Genomic DNA, 27,496 nt, shown 5'->3' with positions numbered 1-27,496 from the left:
TGTAGTTCGGTTCGCCTGGTTCATTTGACCCCCATAAAAACATTTAGTCACCGAACCTAAAGGCATAAGGATACATTCACAACCTAACTGGTTGACTTTTATTATGTCTTTTTTGCATCGGAACTTATCGAACATCCAAAACAATGCTGTGTTCGGGGATAAATTAACTTGTTGTATGTGCTTAGCCTACACCCCATATGATGGTGACCAGCCGGGAACTCAATCAGAGCTTATAAAATGTGTAAAGGAATCAAAAAAGCAGCAGGAATCCCTCCGTCACACACAAACACAGATCTGATGTGAGGAGACGCAGTTCTGCTCCTGTACTGAACTGGACTGAATCGGCAACATCGCTGTCCTTTTTAGAGTCTTGTGACATCACGTCCTGTTTTTGGTCAAGTCACCTTTATTTATACAGCGCTTTTTACAATACAGATTGTTTCAAAGCAGCTTTACAGAGATAACAGGAAAATAATGTGGTAATAATATTATTAAATATAAAATTAAATGTCCCCAACTAAGTAAGCCAAAAGCCAATGGCGAAAAAGGTGAAGAAAGGTCAAAAAAGGCGACAAGGTTCGTTTTTGATGTCTTTGGTCCGTGTTGTTCATATTTCAGTCGAACCGCACCAGAGTTTGTTTGTAAGCGGAGCGAGACTCATCTTTTCAGTGTCTCTGTCCACTTGTTTGGCGCACCAGGGTTCGGATGGCAGCGTTCACACTTATTCATATGAACCGCACTACAGGGCAATCGCAGGGCTAGTGTGAACATGGCATGTTTGGTATGCCAAGCACTTGGCACTAACTTTATCATTTTATTTTTTGGTCCAGGCCAAAAGGACCGAACTGCAAGTGTGAACACAGCCTAAGACAAACATGCGTTTAGCTTGGTTTTCCAGCTTAAGTCCAAAAAGTCTTGCAGGAACTCATGAGATTTATCAGGCTGTAGGGGGGTTAGGGATGTGCTGGAACTCATGAGGTTTATCAGGCTGTAGGGGGGTTAGGGATGTGCTGGAACTCTTGAGGTTTATCAGGCTGTAGGGGGGTTAGGGATGTGCTGGAACTCTTGAGGTTTATCAGGCTGTAGGGGTGTTAGGGATGTGCTGGAACTCTTGAGGTTTATCAGGCTGTAGGGGGTTAGGGATGTGCTGGAACTCTTGAGGTTTATCAGGCTGTAGGTGGTTTAGGGATGTGCTGGAACTCTTGAGGTTTATCAGTCTGTAGGGGGGTTAGGGATGTGCTGGAACTCATGAGGTTTATCAGGCTGTAGGGGGGTTAGGGATGTGCTGGAACTCTTGAGGTTTATCAGGCTGTAGGGGTGTTAGGGATGTGCTGGAACTCTTGAGGTTTATCGGGCTGTAGGGGGTTAGGGATGTGCTGGAACTCTTGAGGTTTATCAGGCTGTAGGTGGTTTAGGGATGTGCTGGAACTCTTGAGGTTTATCAGGCTGTAGGGGGGTTAGGGATGTGCTGGAACTCATGAGGTTTATCAGGCTGTAGGGGGGTTAGGGATGTGCAGGAACTCTTGAGGTTTATCAGGCTGTAGGGGGGTTAGGGATGTGCTGGAACTCTTGAGGTTTATCAGGCTGTAGGGGGGTTAGGGATGTGCTGGAACTCATGAGGTTTATCAGGCTGTAGGGGGGTTAGGGATGTGCTGGAACTCTTGAGGTTTATCAGGCTGTAGGGGGGTTAGGGATGTGCTGGAACTCTTGAGGTTTATCAGGCTGTAGGGGGGTTAGGGATCTGCTGGAACTCATGAGGTTTATCAGGCTGTAGGGGGGTTAGGGATGTGCTGGAACTCTTGAGGTTTATCAGGCTGTAGGGGGGTTAGGGATGTGCTGGAACTCATGAGGTTTATCAGGCTGTAGGGGGGTTAGGGATGTGCTGGAACTCATGAGGTTTATCAGGCTGTAGGGGGGTTAGGGATGTGCAGGGACTCTTGAGGTTTGTCAGGTTGTAGGTGGTTTAGGGATGTGCTGGAACTCTTGAGGTTTGTCAGGTTGTAGGTGGTTTAGGGATGTGCTGGAACTCATGAGGTTTATCAGGCTGTAGGTGGTTTAGGGATGTGCTGGAACTCTTGAGGTTTATCAGGCTGTAGGGGGGTTAGGGATGTGCTGGAACTCTTGAGGTTTATCAGGCTGTAGGGGGGTTAGGGATGTGCAGGAACTCTTGAGGTTTATCAGGCTGTAGGGGGGTTAGGGATGTGCTGGAACTCTTGAGGTTTATCAGGCTGAAGGGGTGTTAGGGATGTGCTGGAACTCTTGAGGTTTATCAGGCTGTAGGGGGGTTAGGGATGTGCTGTAACTCTTGAGGTTTATCAGGCTGTAGGCGGGTTAGGGATGTGCTGGAACTCTTGAGGTTTATCAGGCTGTAGGTGGTTTAGGGATGTGCTGGAACTCTTGAGGTTTATCAGGCTGTAGGGTGGTTAGGGATGTGCTGGAACTCTTGAGGTTTATCAGACTGTAGGGGGTTAGGGATGTGCTGGAACTCATGAGGTTTATCAGGCTGTAGGTGGGTTAGGGATGTGCTGGAACTCTTGAGGTTCATCAGGCTATAGGGAGGTTAGGGATGTGCTGGAACTCTTGAGGTTTATCAGGCTGTAGGTGGGTTAGGGATGTGCTGGCCGCTGTCCTTCCAGCAGTTGTAATACACTATGTCTCTCTCCTTGTTGGCTGGCCAGTAAAACAGATGGTAAACTCCAGCGGCGTCCGCGCAGTACGTCTATGAAGGACAGGCAGAACTCTAAAGCTCAGAGCGACCGCACCAGCAGCATCGAGAGCGAAACCTCACCAGACTCCAGACTCATCACACAGGTTTGTGTAAGTGTTTGTGCCTGACAGTAGAAGAACAAAGAAAATATTGGAAGACTCCAATAGATTAGTGCTAGTTTTCTGACCCAACGTCCTTCTTGTTGCAGGTCCCGAGAAAATCAGTGTACGATCAGCTCAATCAGATCCTAAACTCTGACGAACATCTGCCAGAGAATATCATCCTTATTAACACTACAGACTGGCAGGGGCAGGTGCGTATTTTCTACCATGAATTTTTTTTTTTTTTTTATATTTGGGATTTGTTTTCCAATCAACATACTGAAACATCCTTAAAACAATATATACTCACCTAAAGGATTATTAGGAACACCTGTTCAATTTCTCATTAATGCAATTATCTAATCACATGGCAGTTGCTTCAATGCATTTAGGGGTGTGGTCCTGGTCAAGACAATCTCCTGAACTCCAAGCTGAATGTCTGAATGGGAAAGAAAGGTGGTTTAAGCAATTTTGAGCGTGGCATGGTTGTTGGTGCGAGAGAGGCATCTGAGTATTTCACAATCTGTTCAGTAAATGGGATTTTCACGATAAAACCATTTCTAGGGTTTACAAAGAATGGTGTGAAAAGGGAAAAACATCCAGCATGCGGCAGTCCTGTGGGCAAAAATGCCTTGTTGATGCTAGAGGTCAGAGGAGAATGGGCCGACTGATTCAAGCTGATAGAAGAGCAACTTTGACTGGAATAACCACTCGTTACAACCGAGGTATGCAGCAAAGCATTTGTGAAGCCACAACACGCAAAACCTTGAGGCGGATGGGCTACAACAGCAGAAGACCCCACTGGGTACCACTCATCTCCACTACAAATAGGAAAAAGAGGCTTCAATTTGCAAGAGCTCACCAAAATTGGACAGTTGAAGACTTGAAAAAATGTTGCCTGGTCTGATGAGTCTCGATTTCTGTTGAGACATTCAGATGGTAGAGTCAGAATTTGGCATAAACAGAATGAGAACATGGATCCATCATGCCTTGTTACCACTGTGCAGGCTGCTTCTGGTGGTGTAATGGTGTGGGGGGTGTTTTCTTGGCACACTTTAGGCCCCTTAGTGCCAACTGGGCATCGTTTAAATGCCACGGCCTACTTGAGCATTGTTTCTGACCATGTCCATCCCTTTATGGCCACCATGTACCCATCCTCTGATGGCTACTTCCAGCAGGATAATGCACCGTGTCACAAAGCTCGAATCATTTCAAATTATTTTCTTGAACATGACAATGAGTTCACTGTACTAAAATGGCCCCCACAGTCACCAGATCTCAACCCAATAGAGCATCTTTGGGATGTGGTGGAACGGGATCTTCGTGCCCCGGATGTGCATCCCACAAATCTCCATCAACTGCAAGATGCTATCCTATCAATATGGGCCAACATTTCTAAAGAATGCTTTCAGCACCTTGTTGAATCAATGCCATGTAGAATTAAGGCAGTTGTGAAGGAGAAAGGGGGTCAAACACAGTATTAGTATGGTTTTCCTAATAATCCTTTAGGTGAGTGTACATGCACTTGACAATTAAAATTGTGTAATGAGATATGACTTGTTTTCTTAGAATATATCGTGAAATAAGTTTATTATTTTTACCCTGTTGGCATATATTTGTTTCATTTAAAGTGTGATCCTTACTAAATTTGGTACATTGTGTTCCGAATATGTTTGTGTAATTTTGCATCTCAATGAAATGTATCTTGTTTTTATGTTTTGTAAAAAATTATGTTTGATTTAATATTTGTAACAAAACGAAAATACCAATTAAAAAAATTATTTTGTGTGTATTTTAGGGTTATTCCAAAAACAGGTGATTTTAAAAATCCAATTTGAACAATTTTTAGCCAATTTTGTAGTAAATGAGTGTGTTAATGTTATATGTTAGTGTTTAGTTGTGTTTTTTCTTTCTAGTTGAAAGAGGAATACACTAGTCGATTCCACTTCCTTAGTTGGAATACGACTGTTAACGTCAGTTAATTTTGACAGGTTATTTAGCAATATCGAAATAACTAAGCTAACTAAATAACTAAGCTACTTTTAAAGAGAATTTAATGTAAATTTTTCTACAAATTTCCCGTTTTCAATAATCATTTGTTCTTTATAAAATCATGGTAACATGGTTCATATATATATTCATTCTATTTCATATACGCTTAATAAAAAATAAAAAAATAAAAAAATAAAAAATATATATACATGTATATATATAGTATGTGTGTGTATGTGTGTTTATATTTATGTTTTGGTTTCGTTGTCATATACTTTTAGTTTGCTTTTCTTTGTGTCCTGTGTTCCCACTCATTCTTTGTTGTCATGGTTATTCATTACGTTATTAAAAAGTGCACAGAGTTTGTTATCTTGTGTATATAAGACCTTCAGTTCTCTGTGTTTATTGTCTGGTATTTGTTGTGTTTGAGTACACACTATTATGTGATTCTCGTTCATTACTCCTCTCTTATGTTGTTTAGTTAGTTATGCTGCTAAATCATCCGCTTGCCTCGTTTCATCTTCTCCCTCAACCTGAGGGTGACAGAACACTAGACTAACAGAAAGAATATGGATCGAGCAGCAGAATTCATCTCCCTTGTCCATGAAGATCTCCCTATATTGGATTATTGAAATCATTGTTTTGGATTGGGGCGAACTATTACAGCCCCCTGAACTAACCTGATTTTAAAGGGACTATGTGTAGTTTTTTAGGTATTTTATTATCTAAAATCAACATTTTTATTCATAAATATGTCCTCAATGGTGAACAAATACCTCTGCCAATTATCTGACTTATCCTCGTAAACAAAGAATTTATTATCTTTATATACATGTGACAGGTAGGTCCATGGAGGCTTCCATGTCGTTCTGCCATCTTGAAAAACTATAATAGCAGAGAAGGTCAAAAAGTACTAGGCCAATACATTTCCACAACGCGTTTTCTTTGAGAGCCAGCGTCACGTGACTAAAAGTAGCAGAAACGGAGGAGCAGAGCAGAGAGAGGCGCTTGTCACTGCCCCGGCAAGTTTAAAAGGCTGTATTGCACTGTTATTATTCATACGGTAACATTCGTTTGTTCGTTGTGTCAAGTTGCAGTTTGTTTGAAATAACAAACCTGTTCACCCGAAGGAAAACTACACAAAGTGCTATTAGAAGACATCCTGTCATAGCTGTTTGGTACATAACAGCTACCGTAGATGCAACACGCATTTGAAAAAGCGAGGCGCTGGAGAGCACAGTTAGTTTGAATGCAAAATACAATTTCACTGCTAAATGGGAGAAATTCCTACACAATGTCCCTTTAAGAGAGGAACTTGGAGAGAGGCCATTCTGCAGTGTTTGCAATGTACTTATCCCATGATGTTCTTGTCCATCACAAACCCTGCAGAACCAGAACCCACGCCCACCACGGAGAAGAAGTATTTACCCACCGCAGATCTGCAACCAGTGTTAACGCCCACCACGGACCCTATGCCAGCAAAAAAAAAAAAACCTGCAGCCACGCCCGTCCCCGAGTCGAAGACCAGGTGACTGAGCCAGCTTCTACAAATGTGCCAGTGGATGTTTTAGCCGAGCTAGATAAGGACGATCTTCCTCCACTTATCCCAGTCAGTTCCAAGTCAGTCTCATTGCCTAGCGTTAAGCGTTTATTGCCCTCCTCAGCCTAAAAGCAGTCAGTCCTTCAGCCCCGCCTTCGCTGACTCCCTCCAGTCCCTCTTCTCCTCCTCTGTTGACTCTACCCTGCAATTGACCTATGGCTAAGCCACGCCCCCTCCACTCACTCGGACAAACAGTCAACATTCGTGACAGGCACTATATTTAGTTATGTTGAAGAGGAATGAAAAGGCTACATGTTTTGCTAAAAAGTTCCCCAGTTTTTTGGTAGAAAGTTGTCTAAAATGTTGTGCGTCAATATGTAATTAATGGTTCATGATCAAATTAAATATGTACAGGTCTAAGTTGCATACGTTTCGAGGACAAGTCTTTTTACCATCTTAACCAAGAGTATCTCTCCGTTACTTCGGTGCTACAGTATTTACATGACTCATTCAGCTCAACATTGTTAACATTTGTTATCTCGGTTATTCACAGATACATTAATGAAGCTAAGTGACATGATGTACAACGCAGCTAGAAGCTAACGTTAACTCTAATGTTAGGCTAACGTTACGTTAAAGATGTTAAAGATAACGTTCAAATACTTGTTGACTTACCTTAGAACAAATGTAGACATTCTTGTTTAATTTATCCACGTTAAGTTGGTGTTGTGGTCTACCGCATAACCTAGTCCAGAGCAAACAATTATCTCGGTTGAGATGTAGCTTAATTTGGAAAGGGTAAAAAATACACACCGTCGCCCAGCCTCTCGGGATACCTAGTGTCAGAGTTGCATGTAGTCCATGCACACTGTTTGACCATTTTAAACTTAAAATGACAAGAAAAAACATATAAAAACGAATGAAAACTGACTAACTGCAATGCATTTCAATGGACGTGGAAGCAGAGAATGTCCGAGTGTATTGGGAGCTATGCGCACTTTGATTGGCTCATCGTGTTTGGGGGCGTGGCTTAGCCATAGGTCAATTCGTATCCACCTAGGGCCTTAGGTCCACCAGCTCTGGCGTGGCGAGTGGACTCCTTGGCTGTGCCTCTGACTGACTTTTCTCATCCCTCTGGCTCCACCTTGGCTCCTCGCCCCCTCAGCTCCACCAGAGACCGCCGTCCTCGTGGCTCCACTGAGCTTCTTCATCCCTCTGGCTCCACCTTGGCTCCTCGCCCCCTCAGCTCCACCAGAGACTGCCGTACTCGTGGCTCCACTGAGCTTCCTCATACCTCTGGCTCCACCTTGGCTCCTCGCCCCCTCAGCTCCACCAGAGACCGACGTCCTCGTGGCTCCACTGAGCTTCCTCATACCTCTGGCTCCACCTTGGCTCCTCGCCCCCTCAGCTCCACCAGAGACCGCCGTCCTCGTGGCTCCACTGAGCTTCCTCATACCTCTGGCTCCACCTTGGCTCCTCGCCCCCTCAGCTCCACCAGAGACCGCCGTCCTCGTGGCTCCACTGAGCTTCCTCATACCTCTGGCTCCACCTTGGCTCCTCGCGCCCTCAGCTCCACCAGAGACCGCCGTCCTTGCGGCTCCACTGGGCTTCCTCATACCTCTGGCTCCACCTTGGCTCCTCGCCCCCTCAGCTCCACCAGAGACCGCCGTCCTCGTGGCTCCACTGGGCTTCCTCATACCTCTGGCTCCACCTTGGCTCCTTGCCCCCTCAGCTCCACCAGGAACCACCATCCTCACGGCTCCCTACTGATACTTATGATTGACTTATGATAATTTGATACTTATGACTGATCATGCCCAAACGCGTGCACTCGTACATTATTTTAATAAGAGCTGGTTATGATGGTAACAGGGCTGATGCATTAACCGCGGGACACAAAGTGTTTTTTATCACTTGTCTTCTCTGTTTGGATTTATTTGGACATTTGTCTTTCCCTGAGGCAGACGTGTACCTCTGGAATAGCCATTATGTACATTGCTGTCCTCATAACTTGTTTCTTTTTTTCCATTCTCACAATTTCCCTTGTGCTGATCTCTGACCCCGTGACCTCTGTTTCTGTGGCAGTATTTGAATGAGACTCTTCAGGAGCACAAGCAGCCTATTGTGTCCACCGTTTCGCCCGCAGACGTTCAGGCCGCCTTCAACACCATCGTCACCAGGATTCAACGATTGTAAGGCCACTCAAATTCCTCACTGTCCACTCACAATACAAGAATAACCCCTATCTTCCTTTATTATAATTTCTTATATTGTCTTAGTGAGAACTTGAGTACATTGTGTTATTTTGTAAATCTCATACAGCTGCAACTGTAATGCACAAACACCACCAACTATTAAAGTGGCAGTGGTGGGCGATCAGAGTTACCTCAGCACGGTCCTCCGCTGCTTTGTGGAGCAACTCGCCAACAAGACGCCTGATTGGTTGAGCTACATTCGTTTCCTGATCATTCCTGTCGGTAAGCAGAATAAAGCATCTGAAGCGCACTGCAAAATTAACCCTCAAAAACATAAATAACTCAAAAATATACACTACCGGTCAAAAGTTTGGAGCTTTCGAAAGAATTCTCTTCTGCTCAGCAAGGCTGCATTTATTTGATCGAGAACACAGTAAAAACAGTAATATTGTGAAATATTATCACAATTTAAAATAGCTGTTTTCTATGAGAATATATGTTAAACTGTAATTTATTCCTGTGATGAATGCTGAATTTTCAGCATCATTACTCCAGTCTTCGATGTCACATGATCCTTCAGAAATCATTCTAATATGATGATTTCATGATCAAGAAACATTTCTGATTATTATCAGTGTTGACGCTGCTTCATATTTTTGGTGGAAACCGTGAACACTACCATTTAAAAGTTTGAGGTAAGATTTTTTTTTATTAATTAATTAAAACTAATACTTTTATTCAGCAAGGACATATTAAATTGATCAAAAGTGACATTAAAGACATTAACAATATTACAAACGATTTCAAGATTTTCAAAGACTTTTTGGAACTGTCTATTCATCGAAGAATGTATCACAGTTTCCACAAAAATATTAAGCAGCAACTGTTCTTGCAATTCAACATTTATAATAATAAGAACCATTATTAATATTTGAGTCCCAATAATAATTGATAATAATTAAGCAACAAATCAGCAGAATGATTTCTAAAGGATAATGTGACTGAAGACTGGAGTTATGATGCTGAAAATTCAGCTTTGATAACAGTTGATTACAATTTACTATATATTTGTCACACAAGGTTGAAGGAAGAACAAGAAGATGATGAGTAAAGTTTCAAAAGCCTTTAATAATCGACTTTAAAGGCAATCCAAACAGGCAGGCAAACAAAACAACCTCTAACATAGACATGACCGGACAAAGAGTGACTGAGGGTACAACTATTAAAGCAAATACAAACGAGATGATAAATCAAATACAGCTGAGCACAGAACTCATAATGACTGTAACCAAGGATACTAACGAGTGCTGGAAAGAAACTAAGACAAAGGTGAACATGTGACTGAGAAAAACAAACTAAAGTCTGTGACAATATTCACATAAAAAACAGCTATTTTAAATTGTAATAATATTTCACAATATTACTGTTTTATGTTTGATCAAATAAAGGCAACGTTGGTGAGCAGAAGAGACACAGTAGTGTATTTAATCTAATCTAGTTTAATCTATTTTTCTATATATTCTATCATATGAATATTTTTTCATATTTTAGTTTTCGCAGCTTAATGGGAGGATTTGAACAATTCAATTAAACCTTGTATTATTTTCAAAATAGAGTTTCCACCCAGCAGGTGATATTATTTATGGGGCAAAGCCAATTTGTATTCATATCTAGTGCTAAGCGAGTGTTTATTTTGGACTTCAGTCTGATGTGAAAGACAGTCCTTTTATTATGTGGTATTACTCCGATGTGAGCAAAATGTACTTTGTTTTTGAAAGGTTGTCATCCACTGGCCAAATACATCTCAACATTTGATAGTAAGTTCTGTAACATCTTCATGGACGCAGGATGGCGGGACATTTTCGGGAGGTTAGAAGCTCCCACTTCAGGTTAGAGCATCTGCTAATATGGGCTCTTCAAATATGATTTGATACACATTGATGCTGTGCCTTAAAGCGTGTGATGTTTTGAAAATGTCCACAGATAATATTGACGTGGCCGGACGCGTCTCACAGTATCTGGCTGGAGCGAATCTCTCCCACCAGTTCCCTATTTCTGAAGCAATGCTTACCTATAAGCAGAAAAGGTATTGTCTTGTGTAAATGTACTGTATGTTTATTCAACATCTAGTTAAAAAACAGTTGTATAAAGTTTGTTTCCATGATGATGTAAAGAGTTAAAGGGAAGGTTTACTCAAACATGAAAATTCTGTCATTAATTGCTCACCCTCATGTCTTCCCATACCCATCAGACTTTGAAGACCACACAAATGAAGGTCTTTTTGATGAAATCTTAGAACTTTCTGTACTCTTCAAAAAGTTCACAGAGAGAGAATAAAATTCATCCATATGAATTGAGCAGTTTAGTCCAAATTTTCTGGAGAGACTCAATCGCTTTATATGATGAACAGATTGAATTTAGGCTTTTATTTACATATAAACATTCATCAACTTACACACCGGTTATAGTAGACGGAAGCTCAAGCATGTTCGCTTCACGAGCAACGTTTGAGCTTCAGCGAGAACCAATGAGGTTCATTCTTGTGTAACGCAGCACGTTTGAGTTTCTGCAAGAACCAATGAGGTTCATTCTCGTGTTAAGCAGCACGTTTGAGCTTCAGCGAGAACCAATGAGGTTCATTCTCGTGTTACGCAGCACGTTTGAGCTTCAGCGAGAACCAATGAGGTTCATTCTCGTGTTGTGCAGCACGTTTGAGCTTCTTCAAGAACCAATGAGGTTCATTCTTGTGTAACGCAGCACGTTTGAGCTTCAGCGAGAACCAATGAGGTTCATTGAGGTTCATGTCTGCTGGCTGCGCTGAAACCACGGGAGGATGAAGGCCGAGGCGGGAGATCGTCGGTTCGGCCCCATTCATCAGTAACAGCTGTGTTACGCAGCACGTTTGAGCTTCAGCGAGAACCAATGAGGTTCATTCTCGTGTTACGCTGCACATTTGAGCTTCTGCGAGAACCAATGAGGTTCATTCTCGTGTTACGCAGCACGTTTGAGCTTCAGCGAGAACCAATGAGGTTCATTCTCGTGTTGCGCAGCACGTTTGAGCTATAGAGAGAACCAATGAGGTTCATTCTCGTGTTGCGCAGCACGTTTGAGCTATAGAGAGAACCAATGAGGTTCATTCTCGTGTTGCGCAGCACGTTTGAGCTATAGAGAGAACCAATGAGGTTCATTCTCGTGTTACGAAGCACGTTTGAGCTTCAGCGAGAACCAATGAGGTTCATTGTCGTGTTACGCAACATGTTTGAGCTTCTTCAAGAACCGATGAGGTTCATTCTCGTGTTTCGCAGCACGTTTGAGCTACAGCGAGAACCAATGAGGTTCATTCTCGTGTTGCGCGGCACGTTTGAGCTTCTGCAAGAACCAATGAGGTTCATTCTCGTGTTTCGCAGCACATTTGAGCTACAGCGAGAACCAATGAGGTTCATTGTCGTGTTACGCAACATGTTTGAGCTTCTTCAAGAACCGATGAGGTTCATTCTCGTGTTTCGCAGCACATTTGAGCTACAGCGAGAACCAATGAGGTTCATTCTCGTGTTGCGCGGCACGTTTGAGCTTCTGCAAGAACCAATGAGATTCATTCTCGTGTTTCGCAGCACATTTGAGCTACAGCGAGAACCAATGAGGTTCATTCTCGTGTTACGCGGCACGTTTGAGCTTCAGCGAGAACCAATGAGGTTCATGCTCGTGTTACGCAGCACGTTTGAGCTTCAGCGAGAACCAATGAGGTTCATTGTCGTGTTACGCAGCACGTTTGAGCTTCAGCGAGAACCAATGAGGTTCATTGTCGTGTTACGCTGCACGTTTGAGCTACAGCGAGAACCAATGAGGTTCATTCTCGTGTTACGCGGCACGTTTGAGCTTCAGCGAGAACCAATGAGGTTCATGCTCGTGTTACGCAGCACGTTTGAGCTTCAGCGAGAACCAATGAGGTTCATTGTCATGTTACGCAGCACGTTTGAGCTTCTTCAAGAACCGATGAGGTTCATTCTCGTGTTTCGCAGCACATTTCAGCAAGAACCAATGAGGTTCATTGTCGTGTTACGCAACACGTTTCAGCTTCTGCAAGAACCAATGAGGTTAATTCTTGTGTAACGCAGCACGTTTGAGCTTCTGCAAGAACCAATGAGGTTCATTCTCGTGTTACGCGGCACGTTTGAGCTTCAGCAAGAACCAATGAGGTTCATTGTCGTGTTACGCAACATGTTTGAGCTTCTGCAAGAACCAATGAGGTTCATTCTTGTGTAACGCATCACGTTTGAGCTTCTGCAAGAACCAATGAGGTTCTTTCTTGTGTAACACAGCACGTTTGAGCTTCTGCAAGAACCAATGAGGTTCATTCTCGTGTTACGCAGCACGTTTGAGCTTCAGCGAGAACCAATGAGGTTCATGCGCAGCGCGTTTGAGCTTCTTCAAGAACCAATGAGGTTCATTCTTGTGTAACGCAGCACGTTTGAGCTTCAGCGAGAACCATTGAGGTTCATGCTTACATTTATTCATTTAGCTGACGCTTTTATCCAAAGCGACTTACAATTGCTATATTTCAGAGGAACTAGGGGTTAAGTGTCTTGCTCAGGGACACATTGGTGTCTCATAGTGGATTCGAACCCGGGTCTCTCACACCAAAGGCATGTGTCTTATCCACTGCGCCATCACCACCCATGTCTGCTGGCTGCGCTGAAACCACGGGGAGGATGAAGGCCGAGGCGGGAGATCGTCGGTTCGGCCCCATTCATCAGTAACAGCTGTGTTGCGCAGCACATTTGAGCTTCAGCGAGAACCAATGAGGTTCATTCTCGTGTTACGCAGCACGTTTGAGCTTCAGCGAGAACCAATGAGGTTCATTCTCGTGTTACGCGGCACGTTTGAGCTTCAGCAAGAACCAATGAGGTTCATTGTCGTGTTACGCAACACGTTTCAGCTTCTGCAAGAACCAATGAGGTTAATTCTTGTGTAACGCAGCACGTTTGAGCTTCTGCAAGAACCAATGAGGTTCTTTCTTGTGTAACGCAGCACGTTTGAGCTTCTGCAAGAACCAATGAGGTTCTTTCTTGTGTAACGCAGCACGTTTGAGCTTCTGCTAGAACCAATGAGGTTCTTTCTTGTGTTACGCAGCACGTTTGAGCTTCTGCTAGAACCAATGAGGTTAATTCTTGTGTAACGCAGCACGTTTGAGCTTCTGCAAGAACCAGTGAGGTTCATTCTAGTGTAACGCAGCACGTTTGAGCAACTGCAAGAACCAATGAGGTTAATTCTTGTGTAACGCAGCATGTTTGAGCTTCTTCAAGAACCAAGCTAATGTTTATGTTCGCTGATCAATGTTTAAAGTCCCTGTTAAGTATGTCTTCTGAGTTTGTCACACCACAGAAAAATATATTATTAGCCACCCAGCCAAATTTGAATGATGAAAAAAGCTGCCAAGTATATAAAATAAGATATCAAAATCTTGAGCAAAAAATGAGCAGTATTCTTTGCTCTCAAACGCTGGGGGCATGTCTGCTGGCTGCGCTGAAACCACGGGAGGATGAAGGCCGAGGCGGGAGATAGTCGGTTCGGCCCCATTCATCAGTAACAGCGGATTATCAGTGAATCCCTGTTGTCTCTGACAATCCCAGTTTATAACTATCCTGTGTAAAATGATCACTACAGAGGCAGGTTCTGGCGGTGATCCTCAACTCTCCATCAAGGTGGCTCTTCACAAATTTAATTTAATTTAAATAAGGAAACCGATCTGTTTTGTAAGTGATGGCATCCAGGTAATACGCATTTCCGTGACGAAGGCATATCTAGCAAGCAAACTGTTGGCTGTAGTAACTAATAGTACTGACAGTAACTCGCGATTGAGCGGCAAACTGATGTGAATGTGCTCTAGTTATATTGTTAGGGGAGGGGCCAGCCTCAGAGACTCGTTTTAGCCCCGCCCAGAAAATCCTGAACACTGCAATGGTGAAAAACTTTTTCTAATGTGTTTAGAATTTTTATTTTATTTTTTGAATTGCAATTCTACCCCTTACCCCTTCACTTTCCCCTTCCCCTCTGTTTTGCACGTGCACGTGAAGGGGTAGGGCTGTCCCGATTCTATTTTGGTTGGAGGGGGAGGGCTAAGGGGAAGGGCCAGATAGCCCTTCAAACGAAGATTTTTCGGGACCACACTTCAAACGAAGGTGTATGAGAAGTGTCACTGCATACACCGGCTACAGACACAAAATGGCTGCCCAAGCAAAAAACAAGACCCATAAATGTACAAATTTTGTGCTTTAATAAGTATTTTAAGAACAAATAATGATTTGCTTTATGTTACATTCAATCTTGTGTTCATATTTACGGTCAGTTTCTTCAAAGAAACGTTTGTAAAAAAAAAATTCGCCAAAATCGCTATAGTTTGCTAACGATAGTCCCGCAACATATTTACATGTCTGATAACTGGTGAATGTAATCGCGGAAGGGAATTGGCTTATATTTTACCGTACATCTGCTATGAACGCATTGTTTTCTTGTGGTTATATGTGAACATGATATAAACGAACAGTGCTTACAGTTTCATGCTTTTTGCAACATGATCAGATCAACCAGTCTGACAGCGAGCAACGTTTCTTTAAGTCCAAATAAGTCCATTTTGCACCCATCATATATAACGTTACCATAAACTGATCCACCAGCAAACTTACGTCACAAGACAAATGCAAAAAAAGAACTGACCCACGCAACTGAGATGACTGCAGCTGTCGACGGCATCTTGGCAGTTTGTGATAAACATTGGCGCATCTCCTGTGACGTAGGCGCTACGACGTATAATGATGTGTAACGGTGTAGTAGTGGTGTCCCATTTCTTAGGGGAATATTTTCACCCCTACGCCTTGCCACTCTGTTTCAAGGGTCAAGGGGAAGGCGAAGGGTTAGGGGTAGGGGTAGACAAAGGCAAAGGGGTAGAATTGGGATTGGGCCTCAATGTGAATAAAGGCCTAAATCTAAAGCGATCGAGTCTCTTCAGAAAATTTGGACCAAACTGCTCAATTCATATGGATTAGCTGTCAATTGAGAGACAGAATGCTCTCAGATATCATCAAAACGATCTTCATCTGTGTTTTAAAGATGAACGAAAGTCTTACGGGTTGGGAACGACATGAGGGTGAGTAATTTATTACAGAAATTTCATTTTTGGGTGAACTAACCTTTGTAATCTTACAAAATTTATCAAGGAAAATTATCCAGGTCAGATTTCACCCCAAATTCAAAAGAAAAACGTTGTATTTTATGTAAAGAGGCCATATTATTCGCTTTTACAAAGTCTTAAAAAGAAATGTCATGCTTAGTTGCTCCAAAAAAATAAAAATCCCCATATTCTCCATTGTTGCAGCTCCTCTCTTCCCAGTCTGTCAGTAACGCTTCTGTAAAGTTTACTTCCTGTCTCTATGAAGCCCCTCCTTCTGAAAAGCAAAGTGTGCTCTGATTGGTTGGCTGGAGCAGTGTCTTGTGATTGGTTAACAGCTTCGAGTGTGTTTGGGAAATGTCCCGCCCCTTAACATAACCGCCAGTTTCAACACACAACGAATTAACTCAATCAGACCCCGCCCCTTTATTCTGTGTATGAATTATTTAAATGAGGAATATTATGATGTGTTTGTTCCCGGAAGAAACTCAAGACTACAATGGAGTTCAGAAGCAGTGACACTGATATAGAGAATAACTCCCGCTGGAGGGACTTTGTAAATTTGCAGAGCTTTTTCTTGCTCAAACAGCAACATTACACTAAGTAAGATTATTTTAGGTCAATTAAAATGTATTGCATTGTTTTCATGAAAAACATTTATTGGATTCTTTACTGTAATAATTATTTATTACAGTAAAGAACCTGAAGAAAAAAACATTTACAATTTCCACAAAAAAAGTAAAATTGTGCATTTTGCTGTAATGAGGATTTAGGGAAAATGTGATTGATTGTCATAAAATAATCTTAATGTTCCTTAAAGACTTAATCTTCATAATGAAAAATATTAATTATGATTTGTTTTTCTTCCGCAATATAAATCAGTTCTTATTTGTTTTGGTTTTGGGGTGAAATGTGACACAGACATGATTCATGAGACGAATTATTATGGGTATCATAATCATTATAGTCAATTAGTCCATAAAGTAGATCGAAAGCCTCTTATAATCAGTTGCGCTTGCATTTTATTTAATTTTTTTCTAATTATGTCACCCATTTGTTTGATCTGGTTTTATTTTGTCATTGAGAAGAAGATGTGTGTTGAGGATGGTGCAGTAACTGTTATGCTTTGGGTCTTTTACCTCCTTTTCTTTTGTTTTTGCCTCCAAGGAAGAGAAGTTTGTATTTTGATTTTTACATCAGGTACCTAATCGTGTGTTTGGGTTGCTGTCCATGTTTGCTGTGGTTTAAATCACTCATGCTCTCAGGCCCCATCCACACTACTACGTTTTAGTTTAGAAACGCAGACCTTTTGCTACGTTTGCACCTCCCGTCCACACTAAAACGGCAAAAACGAAGACCTAAAACGGAGAAGTTTAGAAACGCTGCCGACCCCGTTTTGCGTTTTGAATCTCCGGAGGGCGTTTTAATGTAGACGGGTCAATGCGAAGGACTTTAGAAACGATGACGCAGAGGCTCACCCTCGGCTCTCTGGGTGTCATCATACAACGGAAGAAAACATACAACAACAGCCTGGACTACAAGTTACGTTAGTGCAAGTAAATTCTGCATTTTACAATGCTATAACTGCCTACAAGCGCCGGAGGCAAGCTATTATTCCAGCGATCTGTGACAATTCCCGTGTGCAGCAGCGGAATCGACCGTACATGGAGTGTCGGTTTTGGGTTAAGCCGGGAAGAACCAGCGCATGGTAGGATAATTTCATCAATGAAGTTGTGGTTCCTGAGGAATGGTGCGAAAACTTTCGAATGTCCAGATTGCCACTTATCAACCTCGGCGAAATCTGAGGAATAGTCAATCTGATTCCTGTTTACACCGGCACGTGCACGCCCAGTGTAGGTAAATGGTGACGTGATCGGCATTTTCAGTCGTTTTAATGTGGACGGAGATCAGTTCTAATACGCAGCTAAAACGCTGGTGTGGACGGAGATCGTATTTGTTTTAATTCACCGTTTCTAAACTAAAACGGAGTAGTGTGGATGAGGCCTCAGTGTGTTATACCTCACACACCTGTCTGCGTGAATACTAGTTTTTGCTCACTGTGTGTTCTGTGTTTTCATAATTCAGTCTTTTTGTGTCTTTAAATGGTTTAGTTTTGTTTAACAGGTTTGGAAATAAGAAATGGTTGGTGACTAACTCTGAAAAGAGAGGAGTGAAGTAGGCTGGTGTGGGTTAGTGGTTGAAAATGTGGCAACTGAAAGGTTGCGGGTTCAAACTTGCAAGTGTGATACCGTTGTGTTAGTTGATGGAGACTTGAAGATTACTTGTTGTTAATATTTGGAATATTAAGTTAATCAAAGCGATCAGTTTCATGATTGTGTTCATTACTCAACTATATAAGGATTTGTTCACTTCAGAATTAAAATGTCCTGATAATTTACTCACCCCTACATCATATAAGTTGTTCATGTCTTTCTTTCTTCAGTCGAAAAGAAATTAAGGTTTTTGAGAAAAACATTCCAGGATTTTTCTCCCGTATAGTGACTTCAATGGAGTCCAATGGGTCGAAGGTCCAAATGTGAGTTTCAGTGCAGCTTCAAAGTCTCGACACGATCCCAGCCGAGGAATAAGAGTCTGATCTAGACAAACTATCCGCCATTTTTATAAAAAAAATATAAAAATATATATACTTTTTAACCACAAATGCTCATCTTGCACTAGTTGTGATGCGCCACACATTACGTAGCGTGACGTAGGCGGAAGTACCGACCCAGTGTTTACAATGCCAATGTGCAAATACTAACGTTGGACGATTTTAAGGTTTTTCGCCCTACCCTACATTTTCCGCCTATTCATTACCTTTCAACGCGAGTACGTAACCCGTGAAGTCATGGACGTGCAAGACGACCATTTGTGGTTAAAAAGTATACACTCACCTAAAGGATTATTAGGAACACCTGTTCAATTTCTCATTAATGCAATTATCTAATCAACCAATCACATGGCAGTTGCTTCAATGCATTTAGGGGTGCGGTCCTGGTCAAGACAATCTCCTGAACTCCAAACTGAATGTCAGAATGGGAAATAAAGGTGATTTAAGCAATTTTGTTAATTTTGCATCCCACAAATCTCCATAAACTGCAAGATGCTATCCTATCAATATGGGCCAACATTTCTAAAGAATGCTTTCAGCACCTTGTTGAATCAATGCCATGTAGAATTAAGGCAGTTCTGAAGGCGAAAGGGGGTCAAACACAGTTTTAGTATGGTGTTCCTAATAATCCTTTAGGTGAGTGTATATAACTAGCTGGTCCCACCAGACTCTCGTACATTTCATTTGTACATAGAGTCTGGCACCGCTCCATTGACAAGTGTTAACTTCCTTGTAGGCGGGTACTCTATTGAAGTCTAAAACTGTTGGATCTGCCCAGAGTCACTCTCGATCTGCCATAACCAATCGCTAACGTTTGGTCGTGACGTATGTCATGTCGAACCCGGTGGGGAGGAGGTCCACAACATCATGGCCATCAACAAAACTAAGCAAAGATTGTTCTTGCTTCGGCTTTAACTTCTTGATATTCGGCAGCGTTGCCACAAAGGACCGAATGGCTTCGCTCGCATCTTTCTCCGCCGCCATTACTGAACTGCAACTCAGAATAACGCATGACATCAACGTCATCGTTCTCAGCCACTCCCTCTGTTCGCTGATTGGCCCGGTAAAAAATTGACCGGAGAAAACCAAAGACTACAGCACAATCCCAGACTAGTACTGAAGGAAAATTAAAATTGAGCGGATATACGTAGGAGGGCAGAGCCAGGCTAATATACAATCGCTGGTTTGTCTAGATCAGACTCTTATTCCTCGGCTGGGATCGTGTCGAGACTTTGAAGCTGCACTGAAACTCACATTTGGACCTTCAACCCGTTGGACTCCATTGAAGTCACTATACGGGAGAAAAATCCTGGAATGTTTTCCTCAGAAACCTTAATTTCTTTTCGACTGTAGAAAGAAAGACATGAACATCTAGGATGACGTGGGGGTGAGTAAATTGACCCTTTGCTAAGCCACGCCCGAAAACCGCCACTGGCCAATTGTGTCTTAGCAACCGTAACTAGGCTCGGGAGGTCTGGCAAGCTTTCGAGCAAGGGAAACATGCTGAAGCGTTGTGCATATGGATTGTGATAATCTGATACCCGGTATCCTAAAAGTTTGGATGGGGGAGTGGAATTTTTTTCCTTCCCGAAAATCTAAAAGCCAAGAGGAGAAATGATGTGCGTGGATCTGCAGTGTGGAGACCCCATTCACAACTACATGTCCACAGGATTAACAAAAACACCTATTGCTTGGAAGTTGGAAATAATGACGGTTCTTTGTTCATGATGCATATACAGTATTTTAACGTAAAATAAGACGATTAAAGACAGACGGAGGCTCACTGACATACTTTAAAATATATTTCAGCATTTTGTTAATCGACGGCCTACTAGGGCCTAAGTTACCCCTGACTGAGTAACTTTAACCCAATCCGATCGCGTCTCCCCCGTTGTTAGTGTTATTCCACAAGATTTATGGATAAGCTGTTTGATTTATAATTATTAGAGTATTTTCACATTTCACTTACCCTGCTGTGCACGAACATAGCTGTTCCTCAATTTGTGTGTTTCCCATTTGAATGGTCAGCGTATGAGGCGCTGCTTGCGCTGGGACTAACATATAGGCTTTAGCTTCAATTTTTATGAAATTATTCGCTAATCGGTTGCATATTATGTCGTGGATATATACCTCGATTGCATACTGCACTCCCTTTTGTCTTGCTTGAATTCATGGATGATGCCGGACTATCTAAATCTAAAAACCAGGCAGCAAGGGATTACATTTCACAAGAATGTGACATTTTGTAAAAAAAAAAAAAAAAAAATTCTCTGGACTCAATGATAAATACATGTCTGACCGTTGGAACGAACCAAAAAAATTAGAAAATCGCATTCATGACGATTTATGGTGATTTTATTTCCGTTAGACCTTTTCCTACATTGACGCTGATGCATTAAAGAGGAGGGTCTCCCCTGTTCCATGATGGCGGCTCTATGGACGCAATCGTTCCAATGAACTGCCGTAGCCAAGGTGACATCTAGTGTATATATCTATACTGTTGAATAAAGTGTCATAAATGAGTGTCCCTTCATTCGTAAATTTCACTGCGTCTGTGAAGTGGAGCAGGAGAACGTCCTCCAGTCCTGGTTTCATACTCTCATCCACAGACCACTGGTTTTGGGCATTTTTACTGCGTGATAAATATAATATAAGCAGCGGCACAATGGTTCATATGATCATTGTCTCCAAATTACTACCAGAAATGGAAAGGTTTACTGCGTTTAAAAAAAAATAAAGAACCAGTGTTGGAAAATAGTTATTATGCGCAAACAGCGGGAAACTCTTTATATTTGCGCAGAGAGCAAAAATTTAAAAAATCAATATCGATTGGAAGTCGCGATTGGATCAACCCGATCAAATGTTTAGCGTTCATGTAAAAACTACATTCAGATTCATCAATCGGAATGAATTCAGTCCGATTGAAACAAAAGTTGTGCATGTAAACATAGCCAATAGTCAATGGTCATTATGCCGATAGTCAAAAGTCTGGCATACGAGACTCCACTTGTGACAGCCCTGTTTTGGTCAGCCACCCTCGACTAAATTGAGAATTTGAGAAGTTCCTTGTGTTCTGAGTCTTGGAGAGTAGCTTGTATCGGTTGTAGACGACTCTTGGGAAATGCCACGAAAGACTGTATATGATTGAGTTGAGTGCTGAAGCGTGCCCATCGCCTGCAGCCTTACACCCCGCTGACTGGTGGAGGATGTAAGAAGCTTTCCCAGCGTCCTCTCATGGCATGAGCCCTCACCCTCACCATGAGCCAGCCACACACAGCCTAACCTCACACATACACAGCCTAACCTCACACACACACAGCCTAACCTCACACACACACAGCCTAACCTCACACACACACAGCCTAACCTCACGCTTGCCTCCTCTCTGACCTCCACAGCCCTGACGAAGACTCCTGCCAGAAGTTTGTCCCGTTCATTGGGGTGAGAAATGCTTTTTCTCTTTCATTTCCTCTCTGTTGTTGTTGTAAAGCTGAAAATATAATACTTGGTCGAATTACAAAAGCATTGGAGTGAGAAATATGGTTTATATGTATATTTTGTTATATTTTAATTAGTGCTGGGCAGCGATTAATCGTTAAGTTTGTGTTTACATAATATATGTGTGTGTACTGTGTATAATTATTTTGTATATATAAATACACAATGTATACGCGTGTATACATTTAAGAAATATTTGCATGTATATATAACTTTACATCACTTAGCCTACATTATATATAAATATAAACATTTTATATATAAATAACAATTTTTTCTTAAAAATATACATGCATGTGTGTGTATTTATATATACAAAATAATTATACACAGTACACACACATATATTATGTAAACACAAACTTCACGATTAATCGTTGCCCAGCATTAATTTTAATTATGATTAAATAATGAATTACCTCTTAATATATATTTAAATTAGTAACTAGTTTATTTTACACTTTATTTTACAGTACGTGTACTTACCTGAGAAAGTGTGGTAATATACAGTAAGGTAACTACATGAGTTAAGGGTAGGTTCAGGGTTTTAGTATCTAGTTAGGCAATTAATATAATAAGTGATGGGGAACAGGACTGTAAAATTAAGTGCTACCAAATAATCTACTTTATCAATTTTACATAAATTTTGAGGTCAACCTCATAAAGCTCAACCATTCAACCCCGTTAGCAAAATGATTGTTAGAAAACTGTTTTAAGTGTCGCCTACGCTCATAAAATGTTGTTAATTTAATGTTTATTGCAGGAAAATAATGGAATCACTCAAATTTGCATTCAGAGATAAAAATTTTGGTAATGGGTTGCAAAATTGGCAAACCTCATATACAAATAAATATAACAAAACTGCTCATATAATCATTTATCATGTATACATACAACATCACTTCTTTTTGCTTATTGGAAAGAAAAAACAAGACTTAAAGTTAAAGTTTCAGGCTCTTTTTTTTACCAAATTTGTAGGATATGTAGAGCAAATTATGTCCTGATAACTATGGAAGCTTGTTTACGCCACAGAATAAAAAATAAAAGAGGTAATTGCGACTTTTTATCTCACAGTTCTGAGAAATAAAGTCGTAATGTAAACTCGCAATTGTGAGATAAAAAGTCGCAATTATCTTTAAAAATGTTTTATTCTGTGGCGTAAAAAAGTTTCCATATTACTGTATATTGTATATTAAAATATTTAAAAGTTCAGTGTGCAAAGATAAATGTTTAAAACAATATTACGCTACATTTCTCTTCTGTTAGCAAGACATTTTGTGTTTTAACCCAATATGGTGTAAAAATGCATTGGAACAAACCATTATCAACATCTTGTTCTTGGCTTATCATTTGATCGAAATGCCATTGCATTGAAAATGGAAGGCCAAGTCAAAAGCATTGCATTGTGGGATACAGTATTATGCACAGTGCTGGCTGTATATTTTGCAGTTATGAATACTATAAATATGGAAAATACTGCAGAAATAATATAAACAATAGTATGCAGTTTTAAGGAGAAAATACTCAGCAATGTTATTGATTTATGAATGTACACATGATTTGTCTTAAAGCATATTAAAAACACCACATAGACATAAAACAACATTAAAAACGTTTCACCACAGGGGGACTTTAAGTAATTCAGGATTTGGATGTGTTTTCTTGCAGTTGGTGAAAGTGGGAATTGTGGAGCACAGCTTATCCACATCAGGTAGCATTCACATTTAGCCAAGAAAGATCCCAATAAAAACACTGACAGCAGTGAAATATGACTGATGTGTGTGTGTGTGTGTGTGTGTGTGTGTGTGGCAGTGGACTCTGATGATGCAGTGATGGTGGGCAGTGTGAACATTCTCTCGTCTCCTCCGGCACAGACGGGAACGGCGTACGGGAAGGACATGGCCTGCACCCCTCCATCATCCCCGTCTGTGTCCGCCGGTCTCTCTGGAGCAGGGTACGAGGATCTCCACACTAACACTCTACAACATCACACACTTACTTTTTTCGGTTAGATAAGTGCATCATCCGGGTACTTTTAAAGTGCACTTTTTCTGTGTTAACGCACTCCTCGCACTATTTATACTGCAAAATGGCGTAGAATTGTGCACAAGTATGCGATTTGGGACGCACTTAATGGCCTAGATCTAGGCAGCCATGTTAACCATTTCAGTGAGAAATGAGCATGATGACGAGTCGAACGTGGCATTGGTGCCAGTGAAAAAGCGTTTTTGCGTACATCATCTACTCTTATTTCACACTTATAAAACAGTTAGTTTTAATCCTTGATTCTGATTGGTCAATAGCTGTATTTTTTCAGGATAAAACCAAGCGGGTAATCCATCAGCCGGAAACTGAAGCCTCGCGGGCGCCGCCATTGAAGCAGAACTTCACCTGCTGTTAGCATTCCATTGACTCCCATTCATTTTGGCGTCACTCTGACAGCGAATAACTTTACATCTGAGGCGTCCAAAGACTTCATTTGTCCATTATTTATTTCTAAAGAAACACGACAATGTATAAAAGGCTCCATTACTTTGTATCTTATGTTATGGATACCGTATAGTAGAAGCCGTTTTTGTAAAAACAGGCTAACGATTGCGTCAGAACCACGAGACTCTCTGTCGCACAGTAGAGAAATTACCGTATAGACATTTTACATTTACATTTATTCATTTAGCTGACGCTTTTATCCAAAGCGACTTACAATTGCTATATGTCAGAGGTCGCACGCCTCTGGAGCAACTAGGGGTTAAGTGTCTTGCTCAGGGACACATTGGTGTCTCACAGTGGATTCGAACCCGGGTAGACAGGAGGAGAAGCTCGCAGGCAATCTTTTACTGTCTATGAGGCAATCGGGGGACATAGAGGGATAAAGTCAAGGGAGAAGCCCATAGATAGAGAGTCCATAAAAGCAACGGGACAAAATATTTCAACAACGTGTTTGAGGAATTAGGTGATTCAGATTTGTCTTGGCACAGCTACTAGAAGATTTAAAACTGTCAGACTGTCATCATGCTCAGTTTGAGCCTGTGCAGTCGCTCAGCCATCAGACAGGAAGTGCTCTAATGGGCTTCAGTTTTCTCCTTTGAAATCAAGGGGGTCTCTGTGTCCATTTCTTTTACTGTCTATGGATAAAACACGGCTATGGTCGCTTCACCCAACGGTTCTGTGTATCACTACACAACACCCCTAGCAACCACTGATATTGTTCATTGAAGCTTATAGAGAAGAGCAATATGGGAGATCGAGTAAGCGAGTGTACGTTTACAGTAGATTTATCCTCCTTCAGGTCAGTCCTATATTCATAATAAAAATCGTTTGAATGTCCGCTGCGATATCTTGTCCTTTTAACAGTTAAGGGGTTTTCCCGTGTCATAACACCCTATGATTTTTCAGTTGCGTCTTGATTTTCCGTGTTCACAAGTTTGAGTCGTTTTTAAATTTAAAAGTCTTCTCTACTGACTGACTCACTCATAAAGACAGTCTTTGCCGCCATCTAATGTCGAAATAATGTATGTAACTTCTGTCGCTGTTCACGGTCAGGTACTATTTTTCCAGAGGAAGGAAGGCTTTTATTGATTTTATTTCATAAAAGTTGCATTGATACATACTTTTCGGATTTAATATTTGTAATGTGTGGTAACCGTTTTATAAAAGCAATAAGGTACTCGAGGCTAGTGCTGTATGGTGAATAAGTCACGCTGAAGGGGTTTTGGCATCGAGCCTAACAACGCCCGTCAGCCGTGACCCGTTCACCATACAGCACTAGCCTCGAGTACCTTATTACTCACTTATGTGTGTGTGCAGTTCTCCAGGCAGCGGTGGGGAGGTGATGGGTCTTCAGGTGGACTACTGGACGCTACAGGGCGCAGAGAAGAAGAAAGAGGGCGAGAAGAGAGACGTGGGGATTAAGAACACCCTGAAGAGTAACTTCCGCTCGCTGCAGGTTTCCCGAATCCCCGCCGGAGGCGAGCCGACACCCCCTCCCGGCATGGCCATGACCGTCGTCATGAAGGAGAAGAACAAGAAAGGTGAGTTGGTGTGAACTGAGCTGATGTAAAGTAGGGGTGGGAATTGGCAAAAATGTGAGGATTCCATAGTATTGCGATATTTGGGCCACGATTCAATAGTATTGCGATTCTTGTGATACAGCAAGTATTGCGATTCGACTCTGCGATATATTTCGATTAATGTCTCCCATATTATTCAAAGGAATTACAAAAAATGAGTAAAAATAAGACTGCTCAACTCACTTCAAAAGTCACATTTAATTCTGTAAACATTATCTTCTACACATTAACTGAAGTGCAAAAATTTAAATACAATAGAGTAACATGAAGCAGACATAATAGAGTAACATAAACCTGAGAATAATCATAAAACTGTAATGTACCCACACTTTCGATTTGAAAGAAGACGGAGCGTCGTGTTCAACCGGTTATAATAGTGAAGCCATTTTCAAGCCATCCATTTGTGGATGTAATACGCAAATGTAAATGATCAGAGTAAACTCTGAGAAAACCAATGGAGAAAACCCAAAAGTAAACCAGGTCATTTTATAATTAAATATTGCGCTACTGTATCGATATAATTGCGTACGCAAAATATCGCGATACTGAACAGAATCGATTTTCCCCCCACCACTAATATAAAGGTTGTGCTTAAGCTTCATGTCTGGTTTCCTTCCAGTGATTTTCCTGAGCAAGAAGCTGAAAGAGAAGGACGTGGACTCTAAGAGTCAGGTGATCGACAGCATCAGCAGGCTCATCTGCACCGCCAAACACCAGCACACCATGCTGAAGGGTAAACCAGCACACACACACACACACACACACACACACACACACACACACACACACACACACACACACACACACACAGTGCACATGACTGCCACCCTGTGGTCATTAGTGCAATACTTTATAGCATTACTGCTGTGAGTGAGTGGAGGCGGGGCTCATTTGCATATTCATTGAACCATATACTAACTGAGGCAAGGGTGTCGAGTTACATGCAAGCTATTTTAAGGCAAGAAGAAACTTTTTTTTAAGGAAGACACCTTTAAATATGTCATTTTGGTGATCAAAGATGAGTTTTATGGACTACAGGAGGACTTAAAGACTTTTATAATAAAAAAGATTTATGTTTCTAATAAATTTGCAACATTCCAACTGGTGGTGTTGAGGAAAGATTCCCTGACATGATTGTAAAGCGCTTTAGGTGTACAGTAACATATGAAAGCGCTATATAAATGCCTCATTCATTCATTCATTCTATTGATTAAAGATGTATCTTGGTTTCCATAAAAATCTGAAGCATCACAACTGTTTTCAACACTGATAATAATAATGAATGTTTCTTGAGCAGCAAATCCTCATATTAGACTGATTTCTGAAGGATCATGTGATGCTGAAAATACAGCTTTATCATTACAGGAAATTTTCACATTGAAAAATGTGTAATAATTTTCACAATATTACTGTTTTATCTGTATTTTGATCAAATAAAGGCCGCTTTGGTGGGCAGAAGATTTTTCTTAAAAAAAAACATTCAACTTGATCATAGATCATTTTAGTTTAACTCTTTTTTATTGTTTTTTCCCCAATCAGAGAGATGATAAAAGACAGACAATACAGTGTTTGTTTCGACATATAGACCAAGAAATACAGATGAAAATAAGCAGATAT

The 27,496-nt window shown here is 41.3% G+C and overlaps 1 protein-coding gene and 1 long non-coding RNA gene across 6 annotated transcripts in view; both read left to right on the top strand.

The window, feature by feature from the left end:
• LOC143710936 (phosphofurin acidic cluster sorting protein 2) overlaps positions 1–27,496 on the top strand; it is a 79,693-nt gene that overhangs the window by 47,976 nt on the left and 4,221 nt on the right. The window contains exons 13-24 of one of the 4 annotated variants that reach the window (XM_077202195.1): positions 2,679–2,811; positions 2,916–3,020; positions 8,426–8,532; positions 8,663–8,817; positions 10,314–10,424; positions 10,519–10,621; positions 16,868–16,900; positions 21,710–21,752; positions 23,478–23,520; positions 23,622–23,763; positions 25,617–25,840; positions 26,499–26,612. In XM_077202195.1, the coding sequence (XP_077058310.1) occupies positions 2,679–2,811; positions 2,916–3,020; positions 8,426–8,532; positions 8,663–8,817; positions 10,314–10,424; positions 10,519–10,621; positions 16,868–16,900; positions 21,710–21,752; positions 23,478–23,520; positions 23,622–23,763; positions 25,617–25,840; positions 26,499–26,612 (1,313 nt within the window). Of the gene's footprint in view, positions 1–2,678; positions 2,818–2,915; positions 3,021–8,425; positions 8,533–8,662; positions 8,818–10,313; positions 10,425–10,518; positions 10,622–16,867; positions 16,901–21,709; positions 21,753–23,477; positions 23,521–23,621; positions 23,764–25,616; positions 25,841–26,498; positions 26,613–27,496 lie in introns of all 4 variants that reach the window. The other 3 variants (XM_077202186.1, XM_077202212.1, XM_077202204.1) reach the window with 3 other exon arrangements.
• LOC143711002 (uncharacterized) lies at positions 2,055–2,612 on the top strand. Of its 2 annotated transcripts, XR_013194723.1 has the most exons (4): positions 2,055–2,218; positions 2,357–2,402; positions 2,494–2,539; positions 2,586–2,612. It is a non-coding gene; the product is annotated as an uncharacterized LOC143711002 (long non-coding RNA). The 2 variants fall into 2 exon arrangements; XR_013194719.1 differs by lacking the exon at positions 2,055–2,218 and having other exon boundaries at positions 2,249–2,402.

Source organism: Siphateles boraxobius, unplaced genomic scaffold (genome assembly GCF_051911475.1).
Source record: "Siphateles boraxobius isolate OS27281-9 unplaced genomic scaffold, OSU_SipBor_1 118, whole genome shotgun sequence".
In the NCBI taxonomy this organism is placed as follows: Eukaryota; Metazoa; Chordata; class Actinopteri; order Cypriniformes; family Leuciscidae; genus Siphateles; species Siphateles boraxobius.
Note: the sequence above shows the minus strand (reverse complement) of the source record. Positions and strands in the feature narration are given on the sequence as shown.